This window comes from Varanus komodoensis, unplaced genomic scaffold (assembly GCF_004798865.1).
Source record: "Varanus komodoensis strain SLA01 unplaced genomic scaffold, ASM479886v1 scaffold25, whole genome shotgun sequence".
Lineage (NCBI taxonomy): Eukaryota > Metazoa > Chordata > Lepidosauria > Squamata > Varanidae > Varanus > Varanus komodoensis.
The window spans coordinates 80,931-101,377 of NW_025335661.1; the positions used below are offsets into that span (position 1 = coordinate 80,931).

Here is a 20,447-nt window from a genome sequence, read left to right on the forward strand (position 1 = left end):
CCAGTTTGGACTGCTTTTAAAAGGGACTAGAGGGCACTGTTATCAGTTACTAGTCCTGATGGCTTTATGCTACCTGCAGCACCAGAAGCAGCATGCCTATGTTCACCAGTTGCTGAAAACGTGGGTGGGAGAATGCTGTTGCTTTCATGGGTTTCATGCATCACTTATGGGTTTCTTGTGGGCAGCTGGTGGACCACTGTATGAACAGAATGAAGGAATGGCATTTGACCTGATCCAGCATAGCTCTTCTTAGGTTCCTATGTCAACCCACCCATAAGCAAAGGGAGGCAGACTTCTTCAAGAATTGGTTTAGAGCTCTTAATTGTTACATTAAAATGCTTTTACCATGGGGAAGGAGAGTGCCATTTGAATTATGTGCATTTGGGATAAAAATACCTTGGCCCAAATCTGGGGCAGACTCCAAAACATCCCAGACAAGGCATGTAAGTACAAGTGACAGGATATGGAGAAAGCTTGCAGTTTCCTTGTTCTTGAGCCAGGGCAAAGGTAACAGCACCCGAAACCTGTTTGAGGGAAAGTGAGGTTGCCAAAGATGAAGAGCCTAGAAGGAAGAACAATTACCATCTGTTGTTACATTTCTATTTGCATAGGAAAGCGAGCATGCAATTAAGCACTAGACTTTTATTAACACATCCACTCCAGAATTCTGTAGATCCCATAACCATGCAACAGACAGGTAGTTAGTTTATCTAGATGGGGATATTACAAGGTAGAGCCCCAACAGTTCATAAGCACATTACAATATGATGAATATCCTTAACTCTGCACTAGGAAGAAGATCAAAATTTATTGATTATAAAGAGTCCTAAAACATTGTGGCTTCTTGCAGGCCTTTGGAACTACAAGGTCCAATCAAATGCGAAAAGAAAAAAAAACATGAGATGCAATAGCACAATTTCTGGCTAGTCCTCTTTCTAGCTAGAATGTACTGCAAGTGACTTCAGGAGACCACAGCAATGGTCAAGGTCTCCTTCCCCATGCCAAGACAGAGACACCACTGCCAGTCACCTTCACTGAGTTGTCAGTTGGAGTTGAGCAACTGCTCTTCTCTGCTTCTGCCTCTCTCTGCTTGATTCTGCGCACCAGACTGAGCTTTCCCCTTGGGGATCCTGTATTTGTTCTTCTGGCTGTAAAGCAGGTTTGTCTGGAAGAGGCGAGGGATGTTCCCCTGATACAGGAACAGAGCTATCAGCATTCCTGGAAAAGACGAAAAGGAAATCCATGGCCTAAGGACCCATCAAGCCTGGATGAGAGGCTGCCTGGGAACCTTGTGTGTGATGACTTGAGAGCCACATAAATGTACTAAATTACTAAGCCTGTGCTATATGAAACTTTTGCAGAGGCAGACAGCGGATAAGGTTAGAGCTCAGGGTTCCCCAGGGCCAGCTTTTTGAAAGTTCCTGAGCAAGGCAGCCACAAAGTAAGTGTGTGTGCGTGTGTTGGGGGATGGGGGCTCCTCTACTTTTGCTCTGGCATTGTCACCAGCTGCTATGGCTCCTCAGTCTTTCACTCTATTCCTAGTGCACGCTTAATGGGCGGGCAACCAATGAGCAAGCGGTATCCACTGCTCCTGCTCTGGGCCAGAGCAAGAGGCATCTTCCATTGGAGCATGCAGTGAACATTGTGGGAGGACAGGATCAGCAAAGCTAGCCTGCGGCTCTCAAGCGTAGAGGAGCTTGTATTCCTGTAACCACTGCTGGAGGTAAAATTCAACTGCCAGCCTAGTTGGCATCTGTATTAGGAAAGAGGAAGGTGGGGGAGACTTGGCCAGTTCCTCAGACAGCAAAATACCTTGGACCAGCCCTGATTTGGGTGCAATTGCACTTATTAAGCCAGAGGAGGCACTCCCCTTATTCTGACTTGCCATACACCTGATTGTGCCGCCCAGAACTTAATCTATTTATTGGAAGAATGGGCTCAACTAGTCTTCTCTGACCTAATGCCCTCCACATAAGTTGGACTGCAGCTGCCATAATGCCCAGTCAGCATGGCCATTGCTAGCTAGCAATTACAGGAGTGGTTGGAGGGCACCTGGTTGCGGACAGTAGGACTAGCTTACAAAACCTGCATGATCGGTAAGGTTGCAGGTGTTTGCAGAAAGACTCTGAGCCTTTTATACAGGGCACCTTCAATATAAGCAAATTAGAAGCAAACACTATAAGCAGATTAGAACATAAAAGGGTGTCAAACATCTCTTACCAAGAATACCAAAAGCAAGTAAGTACTTTTGTGCTACCACTTTATTCCCAAATATTTAAAAATATTGTCCATTAGTTTTCTTTTGTTCTAGAAATCAGAAAGATTTCCTGTAACAACATTGCTGGCAATTAAGAGAAATAGGATATGTGTGTAACAACTGTGTGCAGGTAGATCAAATGAAAGTTGATATTTAAGCAGCCCTTCTCTGCAAATCCATTAGGGCAAAGGTGTGGGTGGTATGAAGGAGAACCCAAAGACTGGAGCAGGAGCCAGGGGAAGGAGAACCCAGACCCAGCTCTGTTGATTTTTCAGGTATTCTTGGCACTTGCAGGAATCAATTTTATGCCTGCCTCATAACTGTAGAATTTCCTGTGGAGACTTAAAGTTTTTCAAAAGGACACCTGTCACATTTGGAGGGCAAAAGAAGATCACATTTTAAATCTTAGCTTTTTATTGCATGACAACAAATTAGGATGCCATATGTGTCTAGACAGAAGGAAGTCCTACAACTCCCAGCATTCCCCAGCTAACACAGGTGAGCATGCATAGAATTGTACTCTGAGACAAAGGGCTCAGCATGAAGCCCCACTTTTCACTTTATCATCCCATGTTTTTCACCATCTCTATCGCATTCTCTTCCATTTTTAATTACAAGAGAAACTGCCTAGGTTATATCAATTTACTTGATGGATAAAGAGAGCCTTTCTGGCTAATGAGGTGGAATATAAATCTAATAAATCTAACAAATAAATAAATACTTGATATAGCCAACTTGTGACCTTTCAGAGATTTTAGCTTAAAACATTCATGATCCCTCCCCACTGACTCCAATGGTAGGAGCTGATAAGAGTAATAGGCCAAAACATCTCTAGAATCACAAGTTAGCCATCCCTGATGCTTCCTAACCAAATGCTGTTTAGTTAAAGGCTCCCTCTCCCTCCAACATTTTTAACATTTCCAAGATTGACTACTTCACATTCCCATGGAGCATCATCTTCTCCAGAGTGCCCCCAGGTAGCTTTTGATGCAGCTCTTGTACTGTTGCTAAAAATGTACATCCATGTTTTGCCAGTGAATCTGCTAGCAAGGCACTTCCGCTTTTCACTTTTTGCAATACCAGTCAGTTCAGGGTCCAAGTTTTGGGAGACTCTCAGGCCAGGTACTTGCAGGAGTCCCTGACCTCGTAAGTCGTCCTTCTCATCACCATTGGCACTAGGTGTTATCGCTTTTTCTCATCAATGCTACCACCACTGCTGAGGCCAGAATGAGGAGCAGGTGAACAAACAGGCTGCAGTGGTGAGGAGGAAAAGCAACTCTACTTGTCAATGGGATGCTCCTGGAGTGTGATCCCAACCTTTTAGGCAGGTGCCCAGCCTTGCCTACTTTTGATATTGGCACTAAAACCAAATAGCAAAACTTACCTCTTTCTTGTGGATTTGGGGGACTGCTTTCAAATAGGTCCATATCTAACTTCCTGGAAACTCTGAGACACTTTGACTACATGGGGACATCACACTACTGCCTTCATTTACCTTTGAGACTCTTCTCTGCCCCTCTGAATGCCTGTCACTATAATCATTTTATTTTTATGTTGTGAAACCTTTAAGAAAATGATAGTTTTGCTCCTGGAGTGACCCGCCTTCCATTTGAACACAACTAGTCTCAACATTAAAATATGTTTCAATTAGATAATAATATTTCATTGTACATTTCAAAGTGACCAAAATAAAACTTGATAGAATATAAACATTAGTGCATGTTCTAGTAAATTCAAAGTTGCAAGGGCAGTTGCTGTTTCCACTCTCTTCAAAGCTGGCTCACCTGTGATGGGTGCCAGCCAATACACCTGAAAGTACTCCAGTGAGCTATTCCCAGAACAGGTAAAGGTCACGACATAGGCTAGGGCAGGGTTAAAAAAGGCTCCTGTGAAAGGTGCAGCTGCAGGAGAAGAAAAACAAGCAGTTTAGCCCACCACTTTTCTTACTATATTGGCTTTCAGCTACTAATATGTGTGATGATAAAAACAGAATTAAATGTATTTAAATGAAAACCAAAGAGTATGATCTGGAAGTGCTTCTCATTTCCAGTATCTGAGCTCTTGTGCTAGGATGGAGGCCCAAGGAAAGGAAAGTACACCAACAACAGCCAAGAACTGAAATTGAAGGATTTTTCCTAATAATAGGGTAGAGAAAAGCTCAGTTAATGCTGGTGAAAATTTCCAAATTTTCAACTGGAAATCATCACAATCCCTAAATGAATTCCTTGACAGTTCTTGCTACTAAACATCTGATTTTCTCCAATAGTAAAGATTAACAGTTGTCTTTTCTTCACTGTGATGTTGTCAACTGAACAAAATGTTCAAATCAAATAAGTGCCAACCTGGTTCCCTCCAGATATATTGGACTGCAAAGCCTGCCATACACCATTAGTAGATGAAAGAATATCTAAATGCAATCTAGATATTAAATTATAATGTATAGATCTATATTTATTTATTTATTTAGGAGACTCTATGCTGCCCCATTCGCCCAAGCCTTGGGGCGGCTCACATCCATAAATAAACTTTCATAAAATAATATAAATTAACAGTATACCTGTATCCAAATACAGCTTTTGTGCTTTGTAAATCCATAACATAGCAAAAAGCAGGAATTCAAGCTGGCATCCTTACCTGCATAGGCCAAAGCAGTAACTGTAATTGCCACAATAGGTATTCTGTACATGAGAGCACTCATCTGGAATCTGAGAACCACTAGCTGGAAAAAAAATGAACACAGGGCTTCCACAAAAATACCATGGGAGACAGAGGTGCTGATAGATGAACTGCAGTCTTGGGCCATTAAGTTCTGAATGATATGGAAATCTGTCAGTTCCCTGGACCAATACTTCTTTGTAAAAGCAAAAGCTACTTCCATCCCTACAAACTGGGCCAAGAGTTTGGCAACAGTAGCCTTCAAAGAAAAATCCAAAGCTAGAAATTCCTGAAGAGAAATCATAGGGTTGGCAGAACTGCCATCTGAAGTGGCACCATGAACTGAAAAGAGAAGAAAGAGCAGAGTCAGGCTCACATCCGGGCCAAAGCCACCTCCCCATGGACCAATATCCCTCAACATCTTCAGTTCAAGAAAGCAGGTGCACATCTGGAATGAGCTGACCAGTTCACTAGCAAAATAAAAGTAGACCTTAGGTGGAAAAATTCTCTTGGAGAATCTCCTGGTCACTTCACAAAGGCAAATGATGGAAATGAAAAAGGCCATGGAGACATTCAAACCAGCCATGCTGAAAATCACCGTGAGGTGAAATGTCTCCTATAAGCCAAGGGACTTCACTGCATGGGAAGAGGGGGAAGGGAAGTAAAAGCAACTTAAGCAAACGTGGCAGAGGCTGAGAGGCAACCAAGTCAGTAAGGTCATGGAAATATCTGGGAAAACGAACACATTTGAAACCAAGAAGGAACTGGCTTGGACAGAGTATAGCTCCTTTATCATCTCCACATTAGCTCTAACTGGAATTTCAACTTTGTTCTTTTGTATGATTACTGACACCACTCAAAGCTGCTTTAGCTAGAATGCTAGTAAGCTGCAGCCTTGAACTAGTCCCATATAAACAAGTAATTTTATAGTTTGGTCCAACAAATGACTCCTGAAGCACAGCAGCTGAAATTTGCCCACAAAGTTGTGGGTTGTTAATATTATTTACAGATGAGGATTGTGTGATCCTGTGGCTTTGTCATTATTGCTTCCTGGGTCATTAGCTGATGTTGTCAACTACACATGGCCTAGAAACAAAGGCTCAATAGGTTGTATTCTCTAGGCGCATTTCTCTTTATACAAGAACTATTAAGACTACTAGTCCTGCAGAGAAGAGGAAAGCCTGTTCACATGCACAAAACTGTTCAAGGTTTTAGATCCTGAGATAACTAGGAAGTCTGGGTGTTGCAATGGTACCCCCCACTGCTCCTCAGCACAAGACCAACTATGTATTCAACACTAAGCTCCTTGAAAGTGCCCGACTGGAACAGAAAATAGAAGTTATACAATAGTACACTATAGAACTACCAAAAGATTAATCTGAGGTGAAACCAGAGTAATTTCTAGCCATTCTGCCTCTGGATTGTGCAAATGATCCAGTTCTTGAATGTTTGGTTTGGCTCAGAGAAAAACCCATGCTCCACTTTGCCTCATCATCCTTGCTCAACCACCTTGCTGGAATGAAGATTACAAATTGGGGGAAGGAGTTGGGTGAACAATGGAGCGTGTAAGTATAGCAGATAAGCATTTTTATTTTTGTTTTATCATTGTTTTATGGTTCATTTTGTATGCCACCATGTTTTCCCTGAAAGGAGGCACATCAATCTTCAAAATAGTTTCATTTCAATTGAAAAATAGCTCTTCCTCTCATGCAGCACTAGCCAAAAAAAAGAGGTGGAAATAGGAGCAGAGCAGATCACAAGCAGCAAGGTACCAAGCTAGCACAGAACACTTTCAGATATTGCCATCTCCTGTAATGGCAGCTGCAAATCTGGAAACAAAGCAGAAAATTCCACCTTTCATGGGAGAATGAGGCTACAGCTGCTTTTGAAGTTGTTATTGCCCTTGTTCTTTATCCCCCTGCTGCTATGTTGTAACTAGCAGCCATCGATATATGAAAAAGCATAAATGCTATCTGGTTTGTACCATGTCTAGTGTGCCAAAGAACTAGGCACCTATGAAAAGTACTACAACTGCCACAGGAAGTTGAAAATCTTGCAGCACCCTCTGATTCATGCAGTAGCACAGAAAGTTCCTCCTCAGAAACCATTTATACTTTCAGAACCATGCAGGACTATCTCTGCACATTCCTCTGCAAAGTAGTTAACAGCTTAGGGCATCTAGAGGGGGTGAAGATTCAAGTAGCAATACCATTACAATTGTGGCATGTATTTTCTGGCACCATGTGCAGGCCACATCTTAATGGACCCAAGTGACTCTTAACAAGCAGTACCCAAAGGAAGTGTGGTTAGCTCTCCGTAAGCCCTATTATAGTGTAACCATTCACAAGATCTCCTACATTCCAGTTAAAATTCTGAAGTTTTCTTAACATAATTGCCAAATGGGTGAAAGTCATCTCTAGAGTTTTGTGAATGCAGTCATCAGGGGAATTTTTATACACCCACCCATGCACAAGTTTGCTCCACTGAAATCTATAAAATGTGCCTGCTGTACAGGAATTGAAGCATGCATATTTTCTGAAGTCACAGCTAAATGGCAGTTTAAGAACCAATACCCATTTCTTAACACTGCTCCAACCAAACCATCACACAACAGTAGATGAAGGTCACAGCCATCTGTGGTTCCTTATAAGCATTCCTGTGTTGGTGTTGTTCACATCTTACATTTTTAGATGTGCACCTAAAAACGCAAGGTATAACATGACTCTCAGAATACCCAAACTGAGAAGCTGAGTCTTCTTCTCAAGAGTGCAGTAATTACTAAAAAATTAGTGTTTTACTAGATTATATCCTATGATATACTTACACATCCTTTCCATAGGAAAAAAACTAAATGTGGCATAACAGAACCGGGTGTTACTAAGGAATCTCACTGGCACAACCCTCTTCAGGAAACTGGTTTTGGTCACCTCCAGTTATTCAGAAAATGTAACAGGTTTAGCCACTGCTTCCTAAAAAATGCAAGGATCTCAGCAGCACAAATAACATTGGCAGTAGACACATTCATAATAATTTTTCCCGTTCCAAATAAACGATCATATCATATACTCCTAAACAAAACTTATTTTGATTCTGATCCTATTATTAACTCAATAAGCAAGAAGAAAATAAGAGCCACCAAGCATTTTAGAATTTTTTATTTCTAGCCCTGAAAGAACAAAGTCATTAAACATAGTCAAATACAGTAGTTAATATTGCAGTAACAATTAAATAACAGAATAGGATTAAATTAAAACAAAAGGCAACAAAATCTGAAGACAGTAAAAAAATTGAAAGCTTGCACTACTTTAATTTCCATCTGATAAGAGTGATAAAGGGAACAAAGAAGGGATTTTTTTTAAAAAAATGTACTTAATTCCAGCTATGAAGACAAATTCTCCAACTCATAATAATGGAGTTAGTTTACTCCAAACAGCTCCAGAGTACACATATGATGATCACTTTAGTTAATCAGATATATGATCAAGTGGCAAATATCTCCATGTAAATGAGCAAATGCTTTGTTGTTGTTAAGTAGTGGGGTTTGTTTAAACTTATGAATCAGGAGGGGGAAAAAACCCATGGGAGCTCATCATTCCAGGTAAATCTGCAGTTTCACATCAAAGTTTGCAACTGCAAATGTGCCCAAGACTCAAAAGTTAACTCACTCGAGCATGTTGGCACAGGGAACACAATTTTTTATTCCATGGTGGCTTTTGTCAGCTCAGACTGAGTAGCAAGATCTTAACATGGTTATCTTGAAATCATCATCACAAGCTCAACTTCCACATAAACAACCTCCACAGAAGTCTTTTGCAATGATGGACTGAAGTGGGATCTGGTCCCAGATAGCGCCTGGCATCTTAACATTCAATCTGGGCTGAGAAAGTCACAAATTGAAAATAAGCCCCAAACATGATTGCATGAATCAGCCAGTATGTACTGACATTAGTGACAGGAAATCTGCTTAAGGTGTATTTAACAGTAAGTTAAGAATCAAGAACTTTTCAATGCTGTCCTTAATGTTCTCACCCCTGTGCACTAATAAGCAATATCCCAGGGACATATTCTTTAGTCTTCCATTTCTATACCAAGCTTTTAAGACATTTTCAATATATGCTCAGTCCAATTACCATACAAATTGCATGCAGAGCTGTATAACAAACCATAATGGGTCAGGTACTTTCTGATGGCTCCTCTATCCAACTATGAATTCCCATCTCAGTTCACTCCTACATCTATCCCTAATCTCTTCTAGCAACAGGGGGCAAAGAAATTAGAAAAATGTACAGCTGAACCACTATGATGCAAGTTACACTTAGGAGCCCTTATGGCCATATTGTGGGAGAACTCATGGGAGGCCAAAGAAGCACTTCAGCAACTCCTGAGCTAATCCAAATTGTAAGCAACTTTAAAGGATTTCAAAGCCCTTGCACAGATTCCCTCAACTACTCATTTCAGAAAATGTTTGCATTAAGTTGAAGACAGTAAATGTTTTGTCTAAAGACTGAGATCTTAAAGCAGTGCCACATTTCATTTCTACCATTGAAAGATAAACATCTGTCTATCTCCTAGAAGTCATAGGTTCCACATATTCCATTGCCAGCAACAGATAAAGACTCAATGGTAAGAAAACCAAAATTACCTGTTAGGTTCCTTTTAACTGCTTTTGTTTTATTCACAAGTCAATTTAAGGGAAAGACTATTTTATAGTAACAGTATTCCAAGGCATGGCAAAGGGAATAACAGCACCTAATATACCACTCAGTTCAGGACATTCCACGCCTTGGACCAAACCGGAACACATTCAAAATGCTATGAAAGTGAATTTGCTGTTTTGTTACAAAGTTTTAAATGAATACTTCTGTCAGAACACAGGACTGCAGGATGGGGTGTGGTGATACTTTCAACTGTATTCATTAGACATTTGTTGTTATAAAACAGAATGCGAGCTGCTCCAAGATCTAAGGGAATTGAGCCCTTTACAATGGAATGGCTCATAACTCGGAATCTGGTAGCACACATTTTGCAACCTTGTTCATAAAACCCTAGTATAAAATACGTTATTATGTCAACACATATTAATATTGTTCACAGGTATAAAAGAGGCTTTCCATTGACCATTAGAAATTCTGTAAGAAGTTGTCTCTTAATTAGGGCTGTAAGATGTTCTCCCAAAAATATCAACTGGGAATGCAAAAATTCTGTAGCACCAAATTAATGAGTCTTATGTTATTGTTTGGCACATTATCACTCAGGAACTCTCCATCAAGATAAGCCCAACCAAAAAATCATGGTTTTAAAAAGGCTGATGTGAAATACAATGCAGTCCCCATCATAATCATAAATGTGACCACCTCAACCAGAACTTCAATTCCTCTACGACTCCAATTACTTTCATTTATTTAGGGAGGCACTTTATATTGTATTGTCTTCGGCCACAGTAGTTGATGTCTTTTGAGAGACAGGAACATCATGAGAAGGCATACTTTTTCAGCCATTCACGTAACAATTCAAATAATGTTGAATCTAAGCTAACCTCATACTTCCAATTTTTGTGTCCACAGAATAGCACTTTCGGTGTTCAGAAACTTCAGTTGGCTGAATTATACAAAAAAAAGTCTTGGATCTTCCATTTTTTGCAAATCTGCTGGGTCTTTTGTTAGTAGAAATGATGCATATATATATTTATCTATATTCATATATATATATAAAAAGGAGGAGAGCTCTAATACTTAGTCCTGATAAGTCCAAGTTGCTTTTGGAGGGAAAATGTACAACATATACAAAATGTATTTAATACAAAGAAGGGTAATTTTAAAATTCAAAAGGCACCAGCATAAAGCCCAAAGCCCAAGTCAAAACATGGATACAGCACTTTGCTATAAAATCACACACTTTCAAGACATCCCTTTAAAATGTTATCAACAAGCCTACATAGGCAAGGGAGGAGTGGAAGACAACTCACAAGAATGCAGTTCTCTCCCCAAGCCTAGAAGATGGTTTCAGCATTAAAAAAGGAACACTTTCCTCCTTTTCTCCACATGTATTCAATCATCAAATTGAGGCATCTTTCCCTTATGTTAAGAAGTCCATGCAACAAAATTCTACATCAAACTTTGCTGAGCTTTCTTCTTCCCTCTCTGCCCATGTTCTTCATTATTTAAGGAGAACCATTGTAAAATTATGGATCCTAGGTAGCTGGGTGGTTAATGCTACATCAGTTACAGACAATTGAACATTAAGAGAAAGAGGGTAAAAGGAACTTTCACATTTCTACCATATCTGCCTTTAGTAACTCAGAGTTTGTCGTATTTTCCATGACTGACTGACAAAGATAAAGGAAGGGGGGCAGGTTTAGCAGATCAAAGTAATGCCTCCCTCTGAAAGCTTGAATATGTTGTTCAAGTATTGAAAGTGCCCAAACAGAGCACAATGAGTGGGATCTGGTACAGCAAAGTCATCAAAAGACAGCTCTCAGGCATAATAAAATCCATATCTGAGCTGTCTGCACAGTGGTGAAAAGGCCAGTGATTCAGTTCACAACTTCTTCTAACACTCCTAGAAGAGTTCACCACCACCATTTTTTTTCTTCTCTTGTATCTCCAAGGTGATTTTTTCCCATTCGCAGACTTTCAACCCCCCTAACAAGAGCAACAATTTATATATTACGAAGACTTTTTTTAAAAAATAAAAACAAAAATGATGAAGGCCACAGCAGTAATGCTAACGGCTACTCTTCATTGCTTCTTTGGCTGCAAGGATCAGCGGCGTCAAGCTTGACAAAGGTTTGGCCAGTTTCAGGAAAGGATGCTAACAGAAAGGGAAGAAAACCCATATTAATGGATGAACACTTCAAAGAACACTACACTAACATCAGTTCCAAACATTTTGTAAAAAATACAGAATTGACACACACACACACACACACTATTGTACAGAAAAAGATGCACTAGGTCAAGTTGGAGCTTAAGAGATGGGTGGATACTGAAGTGGAGGTAAACCAACACAGCCCTTAGTGCTTTCATCTGAGCAAGATGGTGATGGAGCTGAATCACAGATTATGCCAGTTCTAGATTCAAAATGCCACCTTGACTTCCTGTTTGACTGAAAACCATAACTAGAAACTATGATTTAAAATACTCACATTTCCAATTATGGCTTGCCAAGCTACAGTTTGCCCAGCTCAAATGAAACACCAAATGGTGCTTCACTGCAAACCAGGAAGTCAAGGGAGGAATTATAGTGACCCAGAAGAGGGGGGCAGTTTGCAAGTTTGGGGCATGGCCTCAATGCTCAAAACACACATTTGGAAGTGACATGTGAATCAAACTGTAGTTCCATGTATCTACAATGTGGCAAGAGTGCTATTTACTTAAACTGCCTTGCCAGTAATCCTTTTTTCTCAAGGACTACCACTATCATGATCTTGTTGTAATGCAAGCAATACTGGGGTGATGTTATCTCATACACTTGGTTCCCTAAAAAATTTTCAATATGGTATGAAAAAGATTCTCCCCACCAGAGAGAATTGCAACAATGCTACTCCTGCTGCCCGCAATCTAGTGACTATTCCAATCTGCAATTTGGAAAGACCAGCTTTAATGAAAGGCATGGGGGATTCTCGTCCTTCCTGATAGCCCTTCACTGAAAGCAAGAACAGTCAGCTAAGCCATGCATTCACAACCTTCCCCTTTGCCAACTCCGAACAAAGGTTTCTGAATCAGAGACACAGCTTTAGCCTGCAGTGGGGGGAGAAAAGAACAAGCAAGATGCATGATACTCTACTGCCCCGAGCCAATTTCCAGAGTGTTATCAGGCACTCTTGCAACAAGCAAACCATATTTGAAGAGTAGTAGGGAGAAGGATGGGACAAATGCCTGTACACAGCAATTTGCTAACAAGGATTGGTGGAATATGAACATTCTTCCTCTAGGGAAATATGTATCAAGGAGCATGGGAGAGGAACAGAGAAACTGATTAGATTCTTCAAGTATTCTAAGCGGAAAATTGGGCAGCTCCCATGGACAAAGCAACTACACTGCGATTCACCTACCAAGAACCTCCCCATAGGCAAATATATTCTCCTTACATTAATATTTCCTTCTGTCTCACATGCTCTTCTACATTCAGCAAATGTAAAAGTCTTCCTGTACAGTAGCTTCACTAGAAAGCATTTTGTCTATAGACCACTCTCTTTACCTGTAACAGTTCTTTGGCTGACCCCCTTTTCTCTACATCCATTTCCAAACAACTATTTAGGAAGTCACGAAATATGGGGGAAAGTTTCTCTGGGTTCTGCAACTCTGGGGTGCCATTAGTTGCTATCAAATATAATGCCTGCAAGAAAAAAATAAATTTCATAAAATAAAAAAAGCTGTTTGCATTCCACAGTAAGTAATTGCATCTGAGTTTAATTCACAAAAAAGCCAGAGGCTTGATTCTTATGTTCCAGGAAATCCTGGGTACATAAGCATATCAGGGACTCCCCTGAGGAAAGAAGAGTCTAGTAGAACAACACTGCTTTTGCAAGCAGGTAAACTCTTCCATAGGGATGCGGGTGGCGCAGTGGGTTAAACTGCTGAGCTGCTGGGCTGGTTGATCGAAAGGTCGACAGTTCAAATCTGCACAACAGGGTGAGCTCTTGTTGCTTGTCCCAGCTCCTGCCAACCTTGCAGTTCGAAAGCATACAAATGCAAGTAGATAAACAGGTACCACTTTGGTGGGAAGGTAACAGCGTTCCATGCACTTCAGTGTTCAGTCATGTTGGCCACATGACCATGGAAACTGTCTGGGGACAAAGGCTGGCTCCCCACCCCCTAAAGTCAGACATGACTGGACATTAATGTCATGGGGAAACCTTTACCTTTACCTTTTTAAACTCTTCCATATTAGCATTCCAAGAGCAGACTGACACAATTTTTCACTAAACTACATTAATCACCTACAGCAAAGGTGGGCAACCTACAGCCCTTGGCCTACTTTCATGTAGTCCTGTCCAAGCTATCATACAAAAGCCATCTGTCCTTCTTCCAGGAGCTACTGGACTAGATAGAAGACAAGAAGTGTCTCAGCTCACTTTTGGATTCACTAACAACATGTAGCTCATTACCTGCAGGGGAATATGGCACTTGACAGAAAATTCCACAGCACTGGCGTACCGTCAGAAGTGTTACCAAAATGCAAAAGTTCAGTGCAGTAGACTTGGTTGTGCACTGAGCTAGCACCTTACCTTAGATGACTGCTGAAGCTGCATTTTCCTGATATTGGACTGGTTACTGAAAGCTTCCAAACTGGAAGTTCTTAAAATATTTAACTACTACTGACTATTTTAATATGCAAAACATTTCTACTGGTAAAAAACCACAGAACCTTTCCTCTTTCTGATCTGCTGCTATAATCATAAACAAGGAAGAACTGTTCTCCAGCATAGTAAAACCTTACCCTCAAAGGATTTTCATTGAGATATGGAGGCTCTCCTTCAACCATTTCAATAGCCATGATACCCAGAGACCAGATATCCACTTTAGGGCCATAGGCCTTCCGTGTTACTACTTCTGGAGCCATCCAGTAAGGCGTCCCAACCATAGTACTACGCTTGCTCTGCTCTGGAGTAATCTGAGCACAGAAACCAAAGTCAGCTGTAAAAAAGAAGGAAACAACACTAAATAAGCCGTACTTATTGTGTGAACCAAATCTGGCTGAACCAAATCTTAACTTTGGGGTGGTGGGGAGGGAGACATGAAGAAACTGGCTAAGAACTCTGGTCAACTTAACAATTTCAATGTTTAATCAATGTTGCCACCTGCTGGCTTAAAGATGAAAACAAACTAAACTGAAAATATTAAAAACAAGTGAAGCATGAATGAAATTTGCTATTTTAGTGTAAAATCCAACACATGCTTTACATATCATACCCCTCATAGACAGCAGGGGTATTTGGCCTACAATTCTTACTATTGGTTACTTTCACTAAAATTGCTTTCAGCTTACAATTTTGCCATTGCTATGTAAATATCCATGGGTTCTCCAAATATAATATTCTTTCCATCCTGTCAATCATATGCTCAAACCAATGAAAGATCTTGAATTCTGTTTCTCACAGCAGATTTTGCACTAAAATTAGCCTAGACATACACACACCAGACATTTTAGTTACGTTGCCAAAATTGAAACTGTCATGCACTTACTCAGCTTCACTGATCCATCCATTCCCAAGAGCACATTGTCACTCTTAATGTCTCTGTGAATCACCTGATTGGCATGTAGGAATTCCAATGCCTGCAAACACTATATGGAGACAATGGAAAACAATGCTGTTCAAACATGCTTAATGTTCACAATGACTAAAAATAGCTTGATAACCTGAAATCATGATTTACCCATTAGGCAGCTAAACAATACCTAAAAGCCATGAAATACTTTACATCTATTTAACAAAAATGTTTGGGGAAATAGTTAACTGTGGAAGCATATTTTGTTGGTGCCTAAAAATAAATTTTCCTTATCTACAATGATCTGTCTACACATGCTGAAGCCCATGTTTTTATCCTACTTTGCTCTTTGTAGTAAATTATATGGAATACTGAAATACTCTGCTCATCCCTCTCTGGAGTCTTTGCATTTCATCTCATCTAGCACTAATAGAATTATTAAACTAACAAAAGCAAAAAAACTGTATCATACATTAGGAAACAAGAACATGCACATACACTTTAACACTGTACAAGAATGTGTTAAAGAACACACAAAGTATGTTTTTAAACAAATTGGACAGTGAAAGAGATACATTCTCACTTCAGAGTGGATTTTATATCACATATATATTAAAGCCTAATTCATGCTGTGTGTGTAAACCTGTGCCTGGGCTGTACCATCACAGACTGCAGGTAAATGGAATCACAAACTTGAACATTATTTCAAACACAAAATCCCTTCCAAATAGAAATTTACCATATCAGGGAGAAGAACAGCTTCCCTTAGGAGAGAGCTCCCAAGTACACAACTGAAAACCGCTCTCCTTGGTTCCAACCAGATATATTCCAGACCATGATGGCCTCTTCTGAATATCTTACTAAGTGGGCAGGCTCACATGGCAAAAGGCAACCCTTAAGGGTTCCAAACTCTAAAAGGCTTTAAAAGTAACCATCAGCATCTTGAGCTGACCTGGAAACAAACTGAAAGCTAGTGCAGTCATTTCTAGGAAATGACTAAAAATTACCTTTTAAGATTGTTTTTTTAAACAGTCTGAATGTCGTGGCCCTTTTTATATAGCTTTTATAGATGCTTTAATTTGTTGTGTTTTAATTGGTTTTAATGTGATTTACTTTGTTAATATGTTTAATATACTGTAAGCCACCTAGGAAGGCCTTGGTAGTAATAGGTGACCTATATATACAAGTATAAATAAAATAAACAAACAAATTTCAACAAGAAGTCACATGCTCCCAGTAGAAAAGCTTAAGGTAACAACTTGGGTGTCACATGCTGAACCAAGTGATGTTTTATAGGTAGCCCCACATGAGGTATGTTAGAGCTGTCCAAGCGTGAAGTAACTAAGATACTTGTCATTATAAGTCAGATCTGCCATCTCCAAGAACAGGCATAGCCTGGTCACAACTTCCATCTGAATGTCCAGGATCAAGGGTGAGCTCAGAACTATCACCAAACTTCAAACTTGTATTTTCAGGGTAAGTGCTACCCTATCCAGCACAAGCTGATTCCCTATTCCTTGGTTAGACATTCTTCCCCACCATCCTAGTTTCCTATGAATACAACTCTTTTTTCTGGGAAACACTGCATTATATAAGCCTATGTATTGCACACGGAACACAATGGAACAAATCAAACACTGGTTTGCCACTTATGAGTAAACACTACCTACTTTTCACCTAAGGGGTAAAGCGTCAAGCAACCTGAAGTATGAACTGGCTCCCATGCCAGTAGGGAAAGTAAGCATTTAATAGGCATTTTACATCTCTTTAGTACAAAAACAGATCTACATACTTTTGAAACTACCACCAAGATGTTTGCATTACACTAATTATTGGCTGAAATAATGAAAGTTGTTGGCAAATTGAAGAGAGTAAGCCAGGAGACACAAAACCAATTCATACATCACAGCAACTCCGATTTTTAAAAATCAGTGTTATTGTGAATGCAACAATACACAGGTAAATGCTGCCATTAACTCATGCTATAAGCATGTAAAACCTACAGACCTTATATCACTGGTTTTTGGGGTGGGGGGGCATTATGTGCAAAGGCAGAAATTCTGGCCTGTCTCTGCCCAAACAAGCAAGAATAAAAAAACCCCTCATACATAATGCTAAATAGACAAATTTTGGGGGGTCAATTAGCTACACGAGCAGTATCCATCAGCGTCCTGCAAAATTCACAATAATCAATTTTAAAAAATAATCCCCCAGGCTAGTGTTCCCTGTTTTATTTTTCAAATTGTCTTAATTCAGACAAACTGTTTGGTATCCCATGTCTTCAAATGCAGTTTATGGTAGGATTAATGGAAAGGATTCTGGAACAATTTTGTTTTAAACTTACATGGTATCTCATTATGTTTATACTGGTAATCTTTTTCTTCCCTATCAGCATTTGTGGTCAAGTAGATTATGCACATGCAACAGTGTGAGTGGATGATGAGAGCACAAATGTAGGCTCTAAGACCGGTTCAGCAGCAAGCCACACTCCTCTGGGTATAACGTTCTACAAATGTCATTCATTATTCAAGATATGTCCTAAAGTTTCCTTCAGCTACAATACTAGAAAATTAAGCTACTCCTGTCAAAGCATTCTACAACTTTAAAACAATGTGATTTAGATTTCAACTGCTATCAAGATTTGCATGGCTATTGATACTTCCATATAATCACTTCAAATGCAGAGCCACAGGCGCTTCACAACCAATCTTTAAAAAATGAAACTAGAATTTGAATGATAATCCTACTTCAATAATGTAAATGCATCAATAACTGAAACATATCCTTTTCTTCAGTTATTACCCACCTCTCTGCAGACTGCAGCAATTTGTGCTTCATCCATACACGTCTCAGTTACTACATCTGTGAGAGACCCACCAGCCAGATACTCCATTACAACAAACAGTTCATCTCCCACTAAGTAACTGAAGATAGAAATAGACAAAATTAAAACTTCAACACACTGAGCCAACAGTTTGAAAGGCAGGAGAAGTTAGATTTAGATAAGATGAAAAAATTGGTTCCATCTGCTTTACCCAAATGCAAACAATTACTGCAGCAGGAAAGTAAGAGTGAATGAGAATTTGCGTGTGTGCATGTTGGCAAAACATTAATTTGGTACAAAAAAATCCCATTTCTAAGATCTGAACCTGATTATTCCACAGAATTATTAGAAACTCAGATTAAAATGTCTCATTTGCTACTTGTGCATCCTACCCTTCCTCCAAGGAGCTTGGAGCAGCATCTTAGCAAAAAGAAATTTTGCCCAAGACTTTGAACTTCATGACTGAGAAAGGTTTTGAACCTGTATGGTACATTTTCTGACCTAGTTCTCCAACTGCTTTATCAAATGCTTAGTTACCTGTCTAGAAAGTTGACTATATTTGGGTTCTTCAGCTCTTTCATCACCAAGATCTCATTGATAATTAACTCCTTCTTGGGCTGTTTTTGAAGATTTATCTGTTTAATAGCAACCTGAAAGTTTCAAGAAGAATTAATGCAAGTGGTTATTCAATGAAAGGCCAATAAAAATGCTGCCCAGATATTATTTAAAACATTTTTATGCTGCCCCCATCGCAATAAAGCCTCAGGGCGGCTTACAACAAAAACAAAGATATACAAAATTATACAAAATTGTACAAATACAAAGTTATACAATAAAAATATTAAAACACGGTGCATCTCGGCTTAAAAAGTTTAAAATCCTACACAATAAATTAACACTTAAAATAAGTTTTAAATAAAAAGGTCTTAGCCTGGCGCCGAAAAACAAATAACGACGGCGCCAGGCGGACCTCTCTGGGGAGCGCATTCCATAGGTAGGTAGGTAGGTAGGTAGGTAGATTAAAAAAAAAATATTGCAGTCAAAGATCAGCTCCACTCAATAAATACATAAATTTAAAAAAGAAGAAAATACATAAAAGGTTATCTGTCTTAAAACCCCACTCAGATTAATAAATACTTCGACACAATATCAGTTATCTTAAGTCAGTAACATTCCCAGACTTTGACCCTGTCCAACTAGTTAGGGCCACACTCCCTCAGGATCTGTCTTCAGACACCCATCACGGCTGTGAATAATTTAGTGACACTGTATACTATTCTTGGGTTAGTGTCAGACAGCAATATATAGACATATTGTTGTTCTGTGCGGCCCAGGAAGTGATTCATCAGTGGGGAAATGAGTGCAGTACGAATATCCCTGTAGAATGTGCTGCCCAACTAAAATTTATAAAGCCTACAATAAACAGTAGCATCCTTACACTGCTATTCCTGATTTCGCTCCTTTGTGTAGATAGATCAACTGATCTGTGGAATGACATCATCTTTACAGGCAGGTAAATAAGCAAGCAGCAGTGAGTGAAAGGAAAGAAAGTAGAACTACATGTCTAGAAAACAGGTGACCTGAGTCAGTTTGAAGAATAGTTTGAATCATACTACAGTAACAGTAATGGTTAACATTCCCTGATTGGACAGGGGGGGAGGAAGTGTTCTTATAAGATAAGCAATGCTAATTCTAGCATTACGAACAGATTATTTGAAAGAGAGTTTTTGGCAGGAAAATAAATTTATACAAACATCAAGGCCTGAAATGGTAAGTGAAAGCCAAATATGTGTATGGGTGAACCCATTGTAGTTTAATCTGATTTATATTGTACTGAGTAATGTGAAATAAAAGCTAAGAGAGCAAGGCTACAAGGCTGAGTTAAGTTTGCTAACAAGGATTAAATGGTGCAGTTAAAATCATAATATAAAGAAGGAAGTATCCTTAGTGGATACTTAATCAGCTTAGCGCTTAAATGAGCTGGAATGGGCTTCCACGGGAGGTCGTTGTGGCACCATCGGTGCGGGTGTTCAAGGATAGGCTGGACGTCCACATGGTGGGCATGTCATGAACGGAGCCGGCTGGTGCCGGAGGTCAGACTAGATGGCCCGGGAGGCCCCTTCTAACTCGCTCTGTTTCTATGTTTCTATGACGATAACCATTTGGTACTTTTACAGCTTTTTTTTTTCTTGGTTCTAAAGAAAAAAATCTTGGTTCTAAAAGGTTAAAATGTTTCTCTTACACACTAGTTCTAAAATCAGTAAAAGCTTTAAACTACAACCTGCTACAATTTCAGCATCATCCCTCTTCCCCTTCAACTTTGCACATCACTGGAATATACCCTAACAGCTACTGCAGAACAGAATTTGGCCCATGGGCTGAAATTCTGCACCTTAATTTAAATTCTGGGTTACTGAGAATAAGCCAGCATGATGATGTTCAGTTGCTCCCACTTGACTTCTCCTGCCAGTGGGAACAGCTGTATAAACTTACTGATGCT

The 20,447-nt window shown here is 39.7% G+C and overlaps 3 protein-coding genes across 7 annotated transcripts in view; all 3 read right to left on the minus strand.

Annotated features, from left to right (window-relative positions):
• LOC123024684 (galactose-3-O-sulfotransferase 2-like) overlaps positions 1-161 on the minus strand; it is a 1,935-nt gene extending 1,774 nt beyond the window's left edge. Inside the window, exon 1 of the mRNA XM_044432728.1 lies at positions 51-161. Within this exon, the coding sequence (XP_044288663.1) occupies positions 51-161 (111 nt within the window). The remainder of the gene's footprint in view (positions 1-50) is intronic.
• Positions 162-840: 679 nt separating this feature from the next.
• Positions 841-5,498, minus strand: LOC123024827 (aquaporin-12-like). Its single transcript, XM_044432991.1, has 3 exons — positions 4,892-5,498; positions 4,042-4,158; positions 841-1,218 (listed from the first exon to the last, which is right to left on the minus strand). Exons 1-3 carry the CDS (start codon positions 5,496-5,498, stop codon positions 1,043-1,045), a joined length of 900 nt encoding a protein of 299 aa, XP_044288926.1. The 3' UTR covers positions 841-1,042.
• A 2,553-nt stretch (positions 5,499-8,051) lies between these two features.
• PAK2 (p21 (RAC1) activated kinase 2) overlaps positions 8,052-20,447 on the minus strand; it is a 60,350-nt gene continuing 47,954 nt past the window's right edge. For all 5 annotated transcript variants that reach the window (XM_044433067.1, XM_044433064.1, XM_044433066.1 and 2 more), the window contains 6 exons: positions 18,485-18,597; positions 17,930-18,047; positions 15,100-15,199; positions 14,354-14,550; positions 13,112-13,249; positions 8,052-11,722 (listed from right to left, as the gene is read on the minus strand). In XM_044433067.1, the coding sequence (XP_044289002.1) occupies positions 11,636-11,722; positions 13,112-13,249; positions 14,354-14,550; positions 15,100-15,199; positions 17,930-18,047; positions 18,485-18,597 (753 nt within the window). In that variant the 3' untranslated portion in view covers positions 8,052-11,635. The remainder of the gene's footprint in view (positions 11,723-13,111; positions 13,250-14,353; positions 14,551-15,099; positions 15,200-17,929; positions 18,048-18,484; positions 18,598-20,447) is intronic.

Excerpts from the sequence above, each read along its gene's own strand:
- LOC123024827 (XM_044432991.1), bottom strand. The coding sequence starts at position 5,498 with ATGGCTGGTTTGAATGTCTCCATGGCCTTTTTCATTTCCATCATTTGC. Across the intron at positions 4,159-4,891 it reads TACTGCTTTGGCCTATGCAG|CTGCACCTTTCACAGGAGCC; the intron begins GTAAGGATGCCA and ends CTTCTCCTGCAG. Across the intron at positions 1,219-4,041 it reads TTGGCTGGCACCCATCACAG|GAATGCTGATAGCTCTGTTC; the intron begins GTGAGCCAGCTT and ends CGTCTTTTCCAG.